Source organism: Ceratosolen solmsi, unplaced genomic scaffold (assembly GCF_000503995.2).
Source record: "Ceratosolen solmsi marchali unplaced genomic scaffold, CerSol_1.0 scaffold47, whole genome shotgun sequence".
NCBI lineage: Eukaryota > Metazoa > Arthropoda > Insecta > Hymenoptera > Agaonidae > Ceratosolen > Ceratosolen solmsi.
In genome coordinates, this window is record NW_011948419.1 from 8,070,440 (window position 1) to 8,085,946 (window position 15,507).

The 15,507-nt window shown below is 29.9% G+C and overlaps 1 protein-coding gene across 1 annotated transcript; it reads left to right on the plus strand.

Moving 5' to 3' along the window:
- The first annotated feature begins 693 nt into the window (after nucleotides 1-693).
- On the plus strand, nucleotides 694-11,993 carry LOC105360832 (transcription factor GAGA). The gene is made up of 7 exons (XM_011497830.1): nucleotides 694-897; nucleotides 4,844-4,929; nucleotides 5,812-6,341; nucleotides 8,860-9,212; nucleotides 9,562-9,909; nucleotides 10,421-10,862; nucleotides 11,687-11,993. The coding sequence occupies exons 2-7, from the start codon at nucleotides 4,904-4,906 to the stop codon at nucleotides 11,974-11,976; spliced, it is 1,989 nt and encodes a 662-aa protein (XP_011496132.1). The 5' UTR covers nucleotides 694-897; nucleotides 4,844-4,903; the 3' UTR covers nucleotides 11,977-11,993.
- Nucleotides 11,994-15,507: the final 3,514 nt, after the last annotated feature.

Here is a 15,507-nt window from a genome sequence, read left to right on the forward strand (position 1 = left end):
GTACCGAGAAGCTTCTTAGATGAATAAGCTTGTGCGATAAATATATTTTATAGCCGTAAGTTATAGTTCAATTTGATCATCAACATGTTAATCGAAGAACACTTCAATTAAAATGAATCAATTAGTTAAAAAATTAATTATAGTTAATCAAAGTTTTATTATTAAATTCGCATCCAAGAAGTTGTTTGTGTTGAATATTTATGAAAATACAATGTTAATTAAAAATGTAATCCTAGAGAAATACTGAAGTGCAATATATGGATTCGATCTAAGAAGTGGTGGGAGAGAAATTTTGCTCTTGAGTTAAGGAAGATTGGAGAGGTCGGGGGTTGCTGTTGCGAGCGTCCCGCTCTCCAGCTCCCCATCAATCAAGTTCCTTGATCGTGATTAATCAGCATCATTCTCCCGTCAGAAAAGAAAAGCATGGAAAATCGATGTCTGTCGAGAAAAAGCCCAGTTTCCGGTGTCGATAAACTGTTCTTCAATAAAAACATTTATCCAAAGTTGATTCTTGTAGTGCGTTGAAAACTTACAGGACTATTCAGGCTGCAGCTTCTACGTCTACTCCTACTTTTTTTTATTACGTGGCAACTGCTGCTTCTGTTGTTATTATTATTATTATTATTATTGTTATTGTTGTTCTTGTTGCTGCTGCTGCTACTGCTGTTACTGCTGCTGCTGCTGCTACTGCTGCTGCTGCTGCTCTGACGCACATGCGCGCTCGGAGCCTCTCCTGCTCCGCGCGCGGCTTGCAGCTCGGCCGCCACCGATTTCGATTTTAGTCGTGGCCGGGTCCGGCTCGGGGGAAGAAATCGTTCTGTGACGTCTTGTGCACGCGTCAACGCCCTGCACACCCGCGCTGTGTCTTACCCGAAACGCCGATCGTCATCAAGAATTGTAAGTGTCCACAAGTGCGACGCAAGGCCGAGGAAGCTGGAAGTGCCCGAGTGAAAGGAACAAATCGTTTGATTGCGTGAGCTCCTGAACCGGTGTCGTAGCCAGAGCAGCCGTCGCCGGTTCATCTCGGTCATGCTTCTTAATTCTTAGTCGCACGCACAAACTGGAGTAAGCAAGAGAGCCTGTTCGTCCGGGAATGAGGGTGGGCGGGCGGAATGATTGGTGAGAGGGTGGGAGAGGCAGAAACGGATAGAATGAAGAAAGGAAGGGAAGAAAGAAATAAAGAAAGGTGGAACACCTGGAAAATCGATCGCGCTAGTGACACAACGGTTCTCGATTTCCCGGACCGAGCGCCCGAGAAGTATATGACCGGAGACGCGCGCACGCACCCGTTTTTGCTCGTACGTGCATATGTGTGCGTCAGTGGCGCGTCATAAAAGGGGAGGGACAGGAACGATGGCGCGCGCGAGAGAAAGAGACAGACGGTCCTGAGAGCCTGCGTATGTCCCGAGATCGGTCGATATACACGTCGAGACGCGCGCGCGTATATATGCGCGCTGCGATACACTGGCCGAGAATTTCAGTCGTCGTGCGCGTCACTCCTGAGCTCCGTGGCTCGGACGATCGTCGCAATCGCCGACGCCACCGTCGCCACCATCGCCGCCGCCGCCGCCGTTGCCGCCATCGAACTCCAAGAGGCGCAACAACTCGCGCATCCACGTCACCACGGGAAAACTCCGAAGTATCCGTGGAATATTATTGCTGGTGCGCGGTAATGTTGAGACCACGCGTACAAGCGCCGAGATCAGGAAAAAGCCGGCCAACACCGTCTCTCTCTCCTATGCTCGCGCACCCGACCTGATAAGGTGGAAAAATAGAGGTCGACGGAGCGCGGCGTCAAGGGGGAAATGCCCAAGGAGACTACCTAAACTTCTACACGTGTGTGTGCGCTCGCCCCTGTCCACCCGCCCGCCTACTTTTTGCCGATAACGATTATTCGCCCTCTCGCTCATCTCGCGCAAACGCACCTTTTTCCTGCGCCTTTTCTAACTACGTGTGATATAAATATAATAGCTTACTCCAGCCGGATGAGGAAGTGTGACACGGTGTCGAGCCACGGGTTCGACTTACAATTTCCGAGCCCGAGACTAATCTCGTCTTCTTTTACCGAAGTTACGTTGTATCGTTGATTGAACTGCGTGGCTGAACATTTGCGTAAACAATTTTATCGTGCGGTTTTCGAGTAATAATCCTCAAGTTCAATTTATTGTTCGTCTTATTTTATTTTTATCCTTTCATCATTTCCTTACTTTAATTTTGATCATTGCCGCATTCCACCATCGATACATGCATTTTTTACGATTGTATACTCTATGTTTGACTCTTCATTCTTCTATCATTTTTCTATCATTTGAGCATTCTCATCGTCTATTTATTTATTTTCAGATTTTTTTTAACAATAAATAATATCCTCTGCTACCATGCTGTCAATATTGTACAATGCCATTATTGTCATGCCATGAAAAAAGCTTAAGGATCGTGTATACCCTATAAGATTATTTTGCTTACCCTATAAGATTATTTTTAAATGACAATTTGCGAGTAATACTTCAAAAGTCGATACATGCAGATACGGGCTCGACTATTTATGAATCGTTATTGTACTTTTAGGGATTCTCATCTATCTGAAATCAATAAATTAAACTTGGCCGCAATATCATACATAGCGCTGTCCTAATTTAACAAATTAATTATTAGTTAACGGATTCAAATTCGATTCTGAAGACGTACATCGTATGTAAGAATTTTGGACGAGTGCAATAAATTTTAGAAATTTGTATTTTTTGAAATATTCAAACAGTCGATCGATAAAACACTCTACCCGCATTAAAACTTAAATATGGTATGCCAATGATTATTTGTCTATTTAATTTAGTCTAGCAATTGCAATTACAAGTACTACCGAATAATTATGACTTAATTAATGAGTTACACATATTATTATTTAAGAAATAAACATTCAATAAAATGAGTAAAAAATTTTTTGTTGACAAAAGAATAAATTATAACTGTTATTAAAGAAAAATAATAATCAATAATTAAGTATTTAGAATACTTAAATATGTATTCATAACATAAGTAAACTTACGAATACAAATTACAAATCCCTGGTAATTCCAATGAAATCTGCAAATCTTGAATGCTCCGAATATTATATGTAGAAAATATAAATTTTAGCCTTCAGGGACTACTTAAACATAAAATTTACCATCCTAATTAACGAGTACGTTATATTTAATATTAAATAGCACGTAGATTTCAAAATTGTTTTCTTTTATCGTAGATTCAATAGTCGTCGATTGAAATACCAATTATAATATATGTGTACCTTTGTGTGATTTTATGTGTATGTTCCCGAAGAATAGATCATAACGGTGATTAGTTTAGCCAAAAAAGGATTAATTGTTTTCGAGGACTCGGCAGTACATCGGATTCGTGATTAACGGGTCAACACTTATGCGTGAGATGAAAACCGCGACCGATTCCCGAACAATGTCGTAACACCGAACTCAAGGAAATAATCACGATGCTTGTAGCAGGCGCTTCTTTTTATAGAACTCGTAACGACCCACTGAAAATATACATAGTTAAACGACTACATTAGGCTTCGAAGAACTTCTATATCGGAAACCATGTAACTTGCTAAAATGATGTCGATCCCTATGACAATTACCTAACTAAACCGAATTTTATTTCCTTTTTTTTATTATATTCAATAAATTTTATAAAATGGCTTACATCATAATCATCTGAATTCACATATCCTTGCATCTTTTTTTAACCATTGATTCATATAATCCTTATGATTAAATAAGTTTCACAAATTTCATGAATTTTATCGCTAATAATTTTTCAACCACGTGAAACTTCGTATTAAAACTTATAGATAATTTGATTAATGTGACATACAAAAAATTATTTTTTACTTTGATTTAGTACCATAATTTTGATAAATATACTTTATCATCAATGAAAAATAATACTTTATTAAAGCTTTTATTCGAACCGCGGATTTTATAAGTGCATTATATGGACACTCTACCGTGTATTTAATTCGTTTCGAATTTATTCACATTTAATAAGTTTTATAGGTTCGTATGAATGCTAATTCTATAATTAAACATATTAAGTTAAAATTTACGTTAATAATGCAATGCTTACTGATTCCACTAATAATATGTACTCATGATTATCTGAACCAAATTTTAGCTTTCTGAAGATACAAAATATTATATATTTTAACATAAGATTTCACCTATTATTATTTAATATATGTGAGTTAATAATTATATTATTAAAAAATTATATTAGGCTAATATAATAGCACGATATACGGATAAATACACTATGCTTAGTTAAATAGCTAAAGATACATGTGTACACTTTGAATTAAAACAATACAGTATTTTTATAATGCTTTCTTTCGTAGGAAATATGTTATAACCTAATCCATGAAAAAATAGAAGAAACTCTTATTTATCGGTTAATAAATTATAACGAACGATTGTATAAGAATTAGTTATAAAATAAATCTATTAGAGGAAATTTTTATGAGTTTATAAAAAAAAATAAAAAGGATAAATTAATCTTTTTGTAGTCCAATTCAGCACTTACTGAAATACTTCCATGAAGGAGAATAACGAATATGTTCGAACCCAGCGAACTTCGCTTGAGAACACTTTTCCCCTTGCTGAAGTTTCACATACTTATTATCAGATGTTTTCTTCACTTATCTGCATGTTAAACGTTATTCAACTCTCTCATTCGCCCTCGATAACATGTCCGCAATCCGTGAAAAATCATTATAATAAGCCCTCGGATCTGAAATTTCTATTATTACGCAGTGAATACACTGATAATTCGGTGATTTTTCTTTCACTTGCAGGTAAAAAACGGTCAGTCCAATCTTTCAATTAATTGCACGAGAGCTGATGTAATATTCGCCATGAACAAAAACTTTGAGAAGCAAAGGTAATCGTCAATTTTCATCAAATAGATACAGTTGTAGCTACTTGTTGCGAGAAATAATTCAATCGATAAAATTCAAAAGCAAGTACCTTTTTATTGCATTAACATGTGGAAAGGGTCGACAAGTCACAGTAACAACTCAAACCTTCATGAGAGTCTTATATCGACGTATCTCAGTACGTGTATTGAGCAAATGCAGTAGATCCACTCATTAACCAACTTTCTGGAAACTTATCAATGGCAATACTATTTAAAAAAAAAGAACGAATAATTATACTAATAGTAAGATATTTTGTCTTTATTAATATTCAGAATTTATATAAATTACTGTTACTAGAGTTCTGAAATATATAATTAAAAGTTTTCTATCCATCTTCAAAATATTAAATGAAAATTATTCCAATCTAATCTGCATTTTGTAACATGTCACAATATAGTTTAAAAAGTCAATTGGCATGTCGCATATATTTACATAGAGGAATATTCTTAGTTTAATAAAAATAATATAGAATAAGGTATCATTGATTGTTTTTAACTAAGAACATATAAAATTTATGAGAAATATAATTACATTTGATTTTAATTTGAACTAATCACTGCTTAAAGTTTACTTTACTTGTTTTGAAGCCATAATTTCACTTGAAACGGAATGTGTGAGAAATATTTTATTTAATTCTTATTACTATTTTATCTTTATTATAAAAACTATTATGTCACTTAGTCGATCAAAATATTTAACACTGTATAGAAGCTCTTTAAAATCAGGAGAAAGCCTATAGAGCCAACGACCTTATGTAAAAACAATCGTTGATAGCCTTGCAGTCATCCCCACTTTGCCACTCCTCTTAAAAATTAAAGCGCTTACTTGATCGACCTTGGACTTAGGATGTCGCTGAAGAACAGCAGCCGGAGCCTTGTATCTTCGGACTCAAAGCGCGCGGCCAAGAGTATCTCAAGCATGCGCAATGGGAAACCCGGATTTTTTACAAGCTCAAGTGGCGCGAGCTCTTCGACAAAGAACGAAGAGGCCGGTTTAAAGGAGGAGGATGGCAAGCAGCATTTAACAGCTTCTACTATGAAGCAGGAACCCGAGGATGAAGACAGCTACTATGAAGAGAAGGTTCTATTGCAGGATAATCCTAGGCCAGCGAGCAGTCGCTCTCCTGGAGCCGGCTCCTACCCTATGCTAACTCGAGTGCGCTCGCACTCGCGCAGCCTCCGGGCAATGGCCAATCCGAGCGCTGTCTGGGCCCATTTCGATCTCTGTTCTAACGATCCGCTGCGTGCTCAATGCAGGATATGTGGGGCCGTCGTCGTTAGAGGCGGAGCTAACCCACGTCAGTGCGGCACCACCAACCTACATCGACATCTCCGTGTGCATCATGGTGGTAGACTCATTGGCAGGAGATACCAGGGTAAATCGGATTCTAAACTTCCATAAATTCGCTCATCTACCCCTTTCATCTAATATTTGCGCCCTTCAATAGATTTTCAAATCCGAGTGATGTATTTCAAAATCATATTATATTTTCTATTCTCTTTCATTCTCTTACACTTTTATTTATTCTTACATACAACTTATGCTAGTGCTTAAAACTCAATTGAGAGGTGTATTCTACTGCACATTAAAAAATACATTTTAAAATTAAAATTCATCCTTCGGAGAAGATTAGCTAGATAATTATATTTTTTTATCTTATTTAAGGATAAATATGCGAAAAAAAGATATTTAATGTATTTAGCATATTTAATATAATCTAGAGTAGTTACATAATACATTAAAATATAAATATATTTCTTGATAAATATTGGATTAACATCCAATACAAAAATCCAATACATCGATCCAAAGTAAAGTCACGCCGAGTATATCTTATTTACTTTTTTTTTACTTTCATTTACATACAGTAATCTCAAACTTTGAATTTATCTAGTTCACGATTTTTATATTTATTATTAAAATATATTTATAAAATATTCATAAAAACACTTTTATAATAGAATGCCAATTGCGTATATTCTGTCGATAACTAAGATTTTTTACAAAGAAAAATATTAAATTTAAATTAAATCATTTTTTAAAACATCACTTTTTATAATAATATTAAATAAATTTATACCTACTAAATAACGAAAATAATATAAACAAATTTAAAAGTATGAATTATAATTTGTTAATAATTTTTAATTAATAACTTGGAATAATCGACATAGAATAACTTGGAAAATCACAGAATTTTTTAAAATTGACTAATCAACATTAATCAAGGCGATTGTGGCAACTTATTCAGATTACTTTTAATTAACACCAATATTTCGTTGCTATCAGAGATAGCCTATTGTACAAAATTTGAAACATCACAAAAATTAAAAATATTTTTATTTAACTTTTACTTAATTTGAACTTAATTCTTAATGACATGCGTTATGTGAAATCATCAATGGAATCTTCATTCTTAATATAATTTTTACTATTATTTTCTGAGATTTTTCATGCTTAACAATCTTTTCAAAGCTAGCGCTTAAATCTGTTCACATAATTATATCGGGCGCCAAAAATGAGAAAAATTTTATTTCAACTCAAAAACACTTTTTCTTGTTCTACAAATAACATATATTCTTTCAAATAATCAATACATAAATAAAGCCTTAAAAATCCTAATTTTTTATTTTCTAAGTTAATCAACATGCATATAATATGAGCTTGTGCAATCTCTCCGTTGACGATAAAAATTACTCTCACAAAATACATTTAAATATAATATAAAAGGCGTAACAAAGTTGAGTAATCAATGAAATATCTATTTATGTTATTAAAAAATTTTATTTCTATCGCTTTAATTATATTTAAAATAATTTGAATACTTTACTGTGTCATTCTTACATAAATAAACTTCAATTATTTTAAAATCACACTAATGGATTAATGTATTCTATCCAACTTTTGAATAATCATAGTTTTATAGTATTGATTGTATATTGATACTGTTGCTAATACTTTAATTAATAAATTTAATAGATAAATTTTTTTCAAATATTTTCATTAACCGTGTTTTGCATCAAAAGTCTAGTATTAAAGATAACAACAGTACTATTAATTAGGCAATTATTAATTAAGTATAAAAATAAAATCAACCTTTATTTTTCAGTTGTATATACGAATTTATCTTTAATTAAAATATATTTTTGTTAGAATGCTAATTTTATCTAAATAATATAAATTTAACAATATATTATCTATAAACAAGATAATTTAGTCTATACATGTACATATGGAAGAAATTATAGGTATTGATATAAATATACACGTAATATCATATAACTGTAATTTATCTATATAAATGTATTCCTAGATAAAAGACTATTATATTTTATTTTATCTAGGAATCGTTTATTAATTTTATATCAATTTCAATTTTCTATTTTGTATTCGATACATGCTTATAAATATTTTATAAGATACGTTTTGAAATTAATTTATCACAAGTTTTCGGTGATATAATTAAGAAGTAAAGAAAAAATGACAAGTATGTATATGTTAAATTTCTATTATGTAATATACGATATCGACTATATAATAGCCGGACTAGCACAAATACATCGTGATTATATATCGAATTTATTATCTTTTTTTTAAGTAAGCAAATGATAATATAATATTTTTTAATTTTTTCTCCTATTGAAGAGTAGTTAATATTAGACATAGTATAAAATAAATATATAAATACATATAGAAAACTAAATTCTTTTACTCTGAAAGGAATTAAAATTCGTTTAAAATCAATGCATCTTTCTTGAAAAAACAACTGTCCGATCCAATACCCGAAATGCTTTCTTTCAACATCCTTTTCTAGCCAATTCCGAAACAACGTGAAAATCTAGATGCGCGTGTTGAGAGCAGCTGTGAGTAAATCTGAAATTAATGAACATATGTTTGCATTACAGTGATGAGTGATTTCGGTAAGCGAGAACAGGAACAAACGCATTCATCTAAAGCTCTAAGGCTCGCCACACAAAATCTCGTACGCCAGCTGCGCAACATCGCACCGGCTCCTCTTGTCCAACAGCAACAGCGACAACAACAACAGCAGCAACAACAACAGCAACAACAGCAGCAGCAACAGCAGCAGCAACAACAGAGGTCCACCAAGGCACTTGTGCTGAAGGCAATACCGCTGAAAGTCAAGCAAATTGCGCCCACAAGCATTAAAATGCCAGTACGTCAAAGCGTACAAAACGTACAACAAGGACTACCACAAGCTATCTTGCCCCAACAATCTACCGAAGTGAGTATTTTATAAATTTACGAAGATATTATTAATTCTCAATTCAAATTACAATTCTACTTCTTTTCTTATGTTTCTTATGTGTCACGTCTTATTTAAAATAACAGAGAAATATATATACTTTTATTACATTTTATTATCCACCGTGAAATATTTAAAATAAAAAAAGACGTTTTATTTATAATGTTGTATATGGAATGAGTATAAATATAGTAATCATACATATTTTGCCGATAAGATCGATAAGAAATAATTTTAAAATGGATACAATTTAAATAATAAATAATAAAAGTCTATTTAAAACTCACACCCCTGCCTAAAAATATTCATAGAAATTTTTTGAAAACAGGTTTGCCTCAGGTGGAACAGTTACCATAGCAACATGCAGCTCAGTTTTCCATCCCTATTAGATAGCGAGCAGTTTGTCGACGTGACGCTAGCTTGCGAAGGTCGTTCTCTCAAATGTCATAAGATGATCTTATCCTCGTGCAGTGACTATTTAGCCCAGCTCCTGCGTGAAAATCCTTGTCAGCATCCAATAATTCTCATGAAAGATCTCAAATTTTGGGAGGTTGAAGCTCTAGTCAAATTTATGTATCGAGGAGAAGTTAACGTAGCTCATGACAAGCTTCCGCAATTGCTGAATGCCGCCGAGGCATTACAAGTCAAAGGCTTGGCCGGACCGAGTAATTCGCAAGTACGAATTTAAATTTATATTGTAATAATAAAAATTTAAAAGAAGTTGAATAAGGGCTTATACTAAACGTAATATTTATTGAAAGAAAAAATTATAAATATAAAATTAGAAATTTTATATTTATAATAAAGAATTTTTTATAAAATATTCAATTGCGTTATAATAATTTGAATTATCAGTTTTAAAAATTATTTATATGATAAATTGCTAATAAAGCAATTTAGTTTATTTTATTTTGTTAATATTTAAACGTAATTACTTTTCATTTATACAAATAGCAATACGTACGAACAATTAATTTTACTTGCACACTTTCATTTTAAGAAATTTTTAAATATTATCTAATTCATTATTATTCAATTTACTGTACTTCATTCATTAATATCCTGCATAATAAAGATAAGTTATTTTTAAAAAACTGTAACATTCAATTATAATAGAATTTACAAAAGTACTTAAAAAATGTTAATGCTAATATTAATGATTTAAATCTTTGTATATTAAATTTCAGAATCCAAAACCACCTCTACTTATACCACAGACAAAGAATCTAGTTCCTCACCAATTAATGAATCGCATCAGCAACGAAACCAAAGACAAACCATCAGCTTCAACCAATCATACCAGCAGCTCTGCGTCTCATCTCATTAATCCAAAGCGAGGCCAAAAACGCCGGAATCTACCCTCACAAGTACCGGAAGCCCATCCTTTTACTAAAATCCGTCTCCAACGACCTTCAACAACCGAGGATCAACGCCATAGATCTTGCTCGCCCACTGTTAAGGTTGAACCGCTTGATATCCCACTCAGCCCATCCGAAGCAATCTACCATGACAATGAGGAAGAGGACAGCTGCTCAACCCCACCGAATTTCGAGACTTTCATCGGGATAAATGAAGAAGACGACCCTGGTGGGCAGGATATCGAATTCGCCGATGTCAGCTCCGATATGGGTAAATCATTATTTCTATGTGGCGTCAGCATTGAGAATATTCTATTATTATATACTACTTCTTTACAAGTAATTTAGCAAATAATGATTAAAGACAAAAAGTAAAAGAATTATATTTAATTTAATTAAATAATAGACATTTATATTGTATATGATTCAACACTTTTATTTCTTAAATAATGAGATAATACAAAAAATTACTAGAATACATAAAATCAATTTATGGTTCTACAATGTTGACAGCTTACTTTATAACTCGGAAAAATTTTTTTTTGCTACATTTAACAGTTAATATTGACATTTTTCAGGTTGTACTTTAACCTTTAAACGTTAATTGAAGCCAATAGTTTCTTAAACAGAGTATGAAAAATTTATAGCAAATTTATGCCTTCGTTATGAGAAAAAAATTCAGTTTTTGTCGACCTACAAAATATCAATGCAAAGATTTTTAAAATTCACAAATTTAATATTATTTTTATAGTCGTTATTTTGCATAATATCCAGGAATATACTACTTTTAGAAACGAAAAAAGGGAATAAAAAATAAAATTACTTTTCGTAATATAAATTAACCATAAATTAAAAATATTGATGAACGCTATGAATATTGTTAAGAGATCTGTAAAATAATTAATTATTTTATTTATTTATAACTACATATAACTAATATAAAATTATTTTTAATAATATTTTAATATTATATATAGAATTAATTTTATAATATGAATTCCTTTATTAATTAAAGGATATTTATTAAAACAAGTTTATATTATCCGCCAAATAAAAATTTTAAATACTACCATGTAATTTTATTATTTTAATCAGATAATAACGACGATTCGAGAAACAATTTTAGTGAGCATATGGAGTTTGTTCCAACCGATTTCCTTGATCAAGAACAGGATATTGTTGAAGATCCAGAAGATCAAACAAATTGCAGCAGCATGCAGTATACGGATGATGATTCTAAGCATAACAACGATGAGGATGAAGAAGAGGAAGAAGACGAGGAAGAGGAGGAAGAAGATGAAGATGATGAAGAAGAGGAAAATGAGAGTGGAGATAAAAGTCAAAATGAGTCGAGGCCCAATCGTATAAAGATCGATGAAACATAATAAGGAGCTATTTTGAACTTAGGATCGTTGTCAATCTGTGTTATACATATATATATATATATACATATATATATATATATATATATATATATATATACATATGTATTTTGTTTTTAATGAGTCTGAAATATAATGTAATTGAGTCATAAGAATAGACATGATTCGCTTAGGAAAAGTATTAAAAAACGATAATTTTTTATTTAAAAACCGCTTGAAAATTGTTGTTTATTATACGTTTATACTTTGTTTCCTATGTAAGAATTAATATTTTTGCATTTGATATTATTATGTTACGTAAAGCAAATCATTCAACATATTAATTTTTCACAAGATTTTACTAATGTCTCCAATAGCTTCTGTATAATTTATTTATTAAAGATAGTTTTCGTGAACATCGTATTTTTATATTTTTGATCTTTTTAATAAATATTATATTAACTTGTATGTTTACCAAATTATATTGTCCAAACATTTAAAATGGTGATTTCTTTTCTTATTATAATTACTAAATGTACATAGGAATAATAAGTAGTATACCATAGTTTATTCTAAAGCAAGTTTATATTTGAATAAGGTCAAATGCCATAATGTTACTTTGAGATCTTTGTATCAGCTAGAATTTGCATATTCATTCTTTTAATATTATAATTTCGTCTTTACTGTCATCAATGTGCAGAAAATAGTAAATAGTCTGAATAAATTAGTTTTATAAATATAAAATTTATTCGCTTTAATTGTATAATATTATTTTATGCAGATGCCAAATTTCATCTTTCCAATAACTAGTGTAAGCATGTTTAATGAGAGTTGAATATTTACTTAAACTTGATTTAACACAAAGCTTCTCATAGATGTGGTTTTTTTTTAATATTCTTGTTTATATATACTTTCGCAGCTTTAAATAAGTATCAAAATCATAAATATATCAGCAAGTGGTATTATATATTATATATTTGTTTGTTATAATTTAATACTTTTTAAATATGATTTTACAATAATTTTTTTACTTAGGAATATAAGAAGTTATTTCAAATAAATTACCAGCTCTATATTATACTTGTGTGCCATTTGTAGTGAATTTTATTTTAAGTTTAAATTTTTGCATTTCATTAATAAGTTTGTGATAGTTTTAATAGAAAGTAATATCTGTTAAACTTAATTGAATGCAGGGCTGTAGATTAAAGTGTTACATTTTATACTGTACGAAAACTCGACTATTTATATACATGCTGTTTGTGTATACAGTTGAGAGAATATGTAACAGACTATTCTCAACGTTAAATCATATACAATAACCAAATCTATCTTCAAATTATTATTATTGTAATGAGAAACATTTTAAGATTCTCTTCTCAGAATTACAGTTACGTATTTATGAACAATCTAAAATATATATAATGAATGATAGCTCGCTTATGAAATTTATAAAATCACCAAAAGTTAAGATCCTCATGTATGAAATATCTTATAAATAAAGAATTAAAAAATTTTTAGTTGTTTTTTACAATTGTATTTTTAATAGTAATTGATTTAATCATAAAAATAAAATAGAAACGCTAAGTAGAAGATTTATATCCATACAAAAATTACATTTAGTTGCACTAACTAAATGTATCAATAATATTCATTTGTATTATTAAACTGTTATAAATATAATGTTAAGCAGTGCAATTATATTTATTAAATTATGAAAATTTAATCAAAATTTGATATAAGGATTAATTTAAATTTAAATTGACAAGGATTGATTTAGAATTGAATACATAGCAAACAATTTATTTAATTTATCTTGTTTTGTAACATAGAAGGGAAATAACATATTCATGCATTTATTATATAATGCAATAAGTGTAAGAAAATTAATATGTAAGATTTATTTATTAATAATAAAATACTTCAAATTGAGATAAATTTAATATTGTTCAATCGATTTAAATTAATTCGAAATGTTTTTGTTTATAATAATTCAATTGATAAGAAATACATAAATTAATTTAAGATAATATATAAATTTTTATATAAAAAATATCGTATAGATAATTAAAATAACTAAAAATATTATTGTTAAGCAACTGAATACTTCAAAAGCTTTAAAAAAAACATTATTTATATGATTATTTAAATTATTTAAATAGCAGCATTATAATAATAATTTGCGTAATTATTCGAATGTATACATGAAAATATTATTTTATTTAATTCATATTTTCATCTTATAACTTATAACCTATTAACTTTAAAAAATTATTTCAAAATAAACCAATTTATAATTAAATAACTAATGTATAAATACTTTGAATTTATAAGCTGCTGATTTATTTGAATACATAGCAAATTATTGTGATACGACTCAAACAACCTGAGTGTACTTCTATATAACCATTATTCTTCTAGTATACTCAAGAAATACTCATTTAAAATGTGAATAACAACCTAGTTTGTATCCTCCAAACATAAAGAAAAGAAGATGGAAGGATAATCAGGAGCAGAAACTTAGCCCAATTGTATATTTAGTTTATTTTATATTATTCAAACATCAGCCTAGAATCACTAAATAAATAAGACAAGGACACGAAAGAATATTTGAAACATAATGTTCTCCCACACAGCACTTTTTTCATATATCTCTCTCTCTCTTTGTTTCTGTCTTTCTCCCTCTCATAATGTTATTTGTGCATTTGTATGCTATTTTATTTCCCCAGCATTTTGAATCTTGCAATACGTTAACAGCATATATAAACATTTTTTTTAGATAGCTCACGTACATAACAGTAACAGTAATTCGTAAAAAAAAAACAATAATTCGTAAAATGAATTCAATAACATTTTATATGCAAATTTTATTAATAAACTATTACAATATATTGAATTACTCATTAAAAAATACTTATTTGATCAATTTTATGATAACAATCATTTATTGTTGACATAATTATTGTTGTAAATCTTTTTTTTAAGAAAGTCAAATAAAGGAATATTTTGAAACGATTGATCGATCTAACTGCTTCCGAAACACAATTCTTCATTGTATAATTAATCATTATTTTAATAAATAATAATTATATTAATTAAATTATACGCATTATCATTATAAAGCATTAATAATAAGATCATAATTATAATCAAAGTTATGATTGTTTACTTTTATTTACATTATAATTAATTTAAGAATTAAAATTTTTCTGATAGATAATCCAATCTTCAGTATTTGAATACAAAATGTTAAAAAAATTTAAATGCCGAATTTAATTATAAATTTAAACTTCAGTGTATTAGAAAGTATAAATTGTACTTCAATACAATAATAATTTGTAATCTTAGTAACGTTAAAATGAATAATTTCTAAAGAATTTATTAACCTGTAATTATTATTTGTAATAGAAAAACATCCTTGAATGTTGAATTTTTTTTAACTTTCAATTCATAAATTATTTCCATACACTCATTAATTGACCATTTCATATTTAAAATTATTATATACTTGCAAACTTTAGAATTTTTATCTTTCCAATTTTAGAATTTTTATTCAAA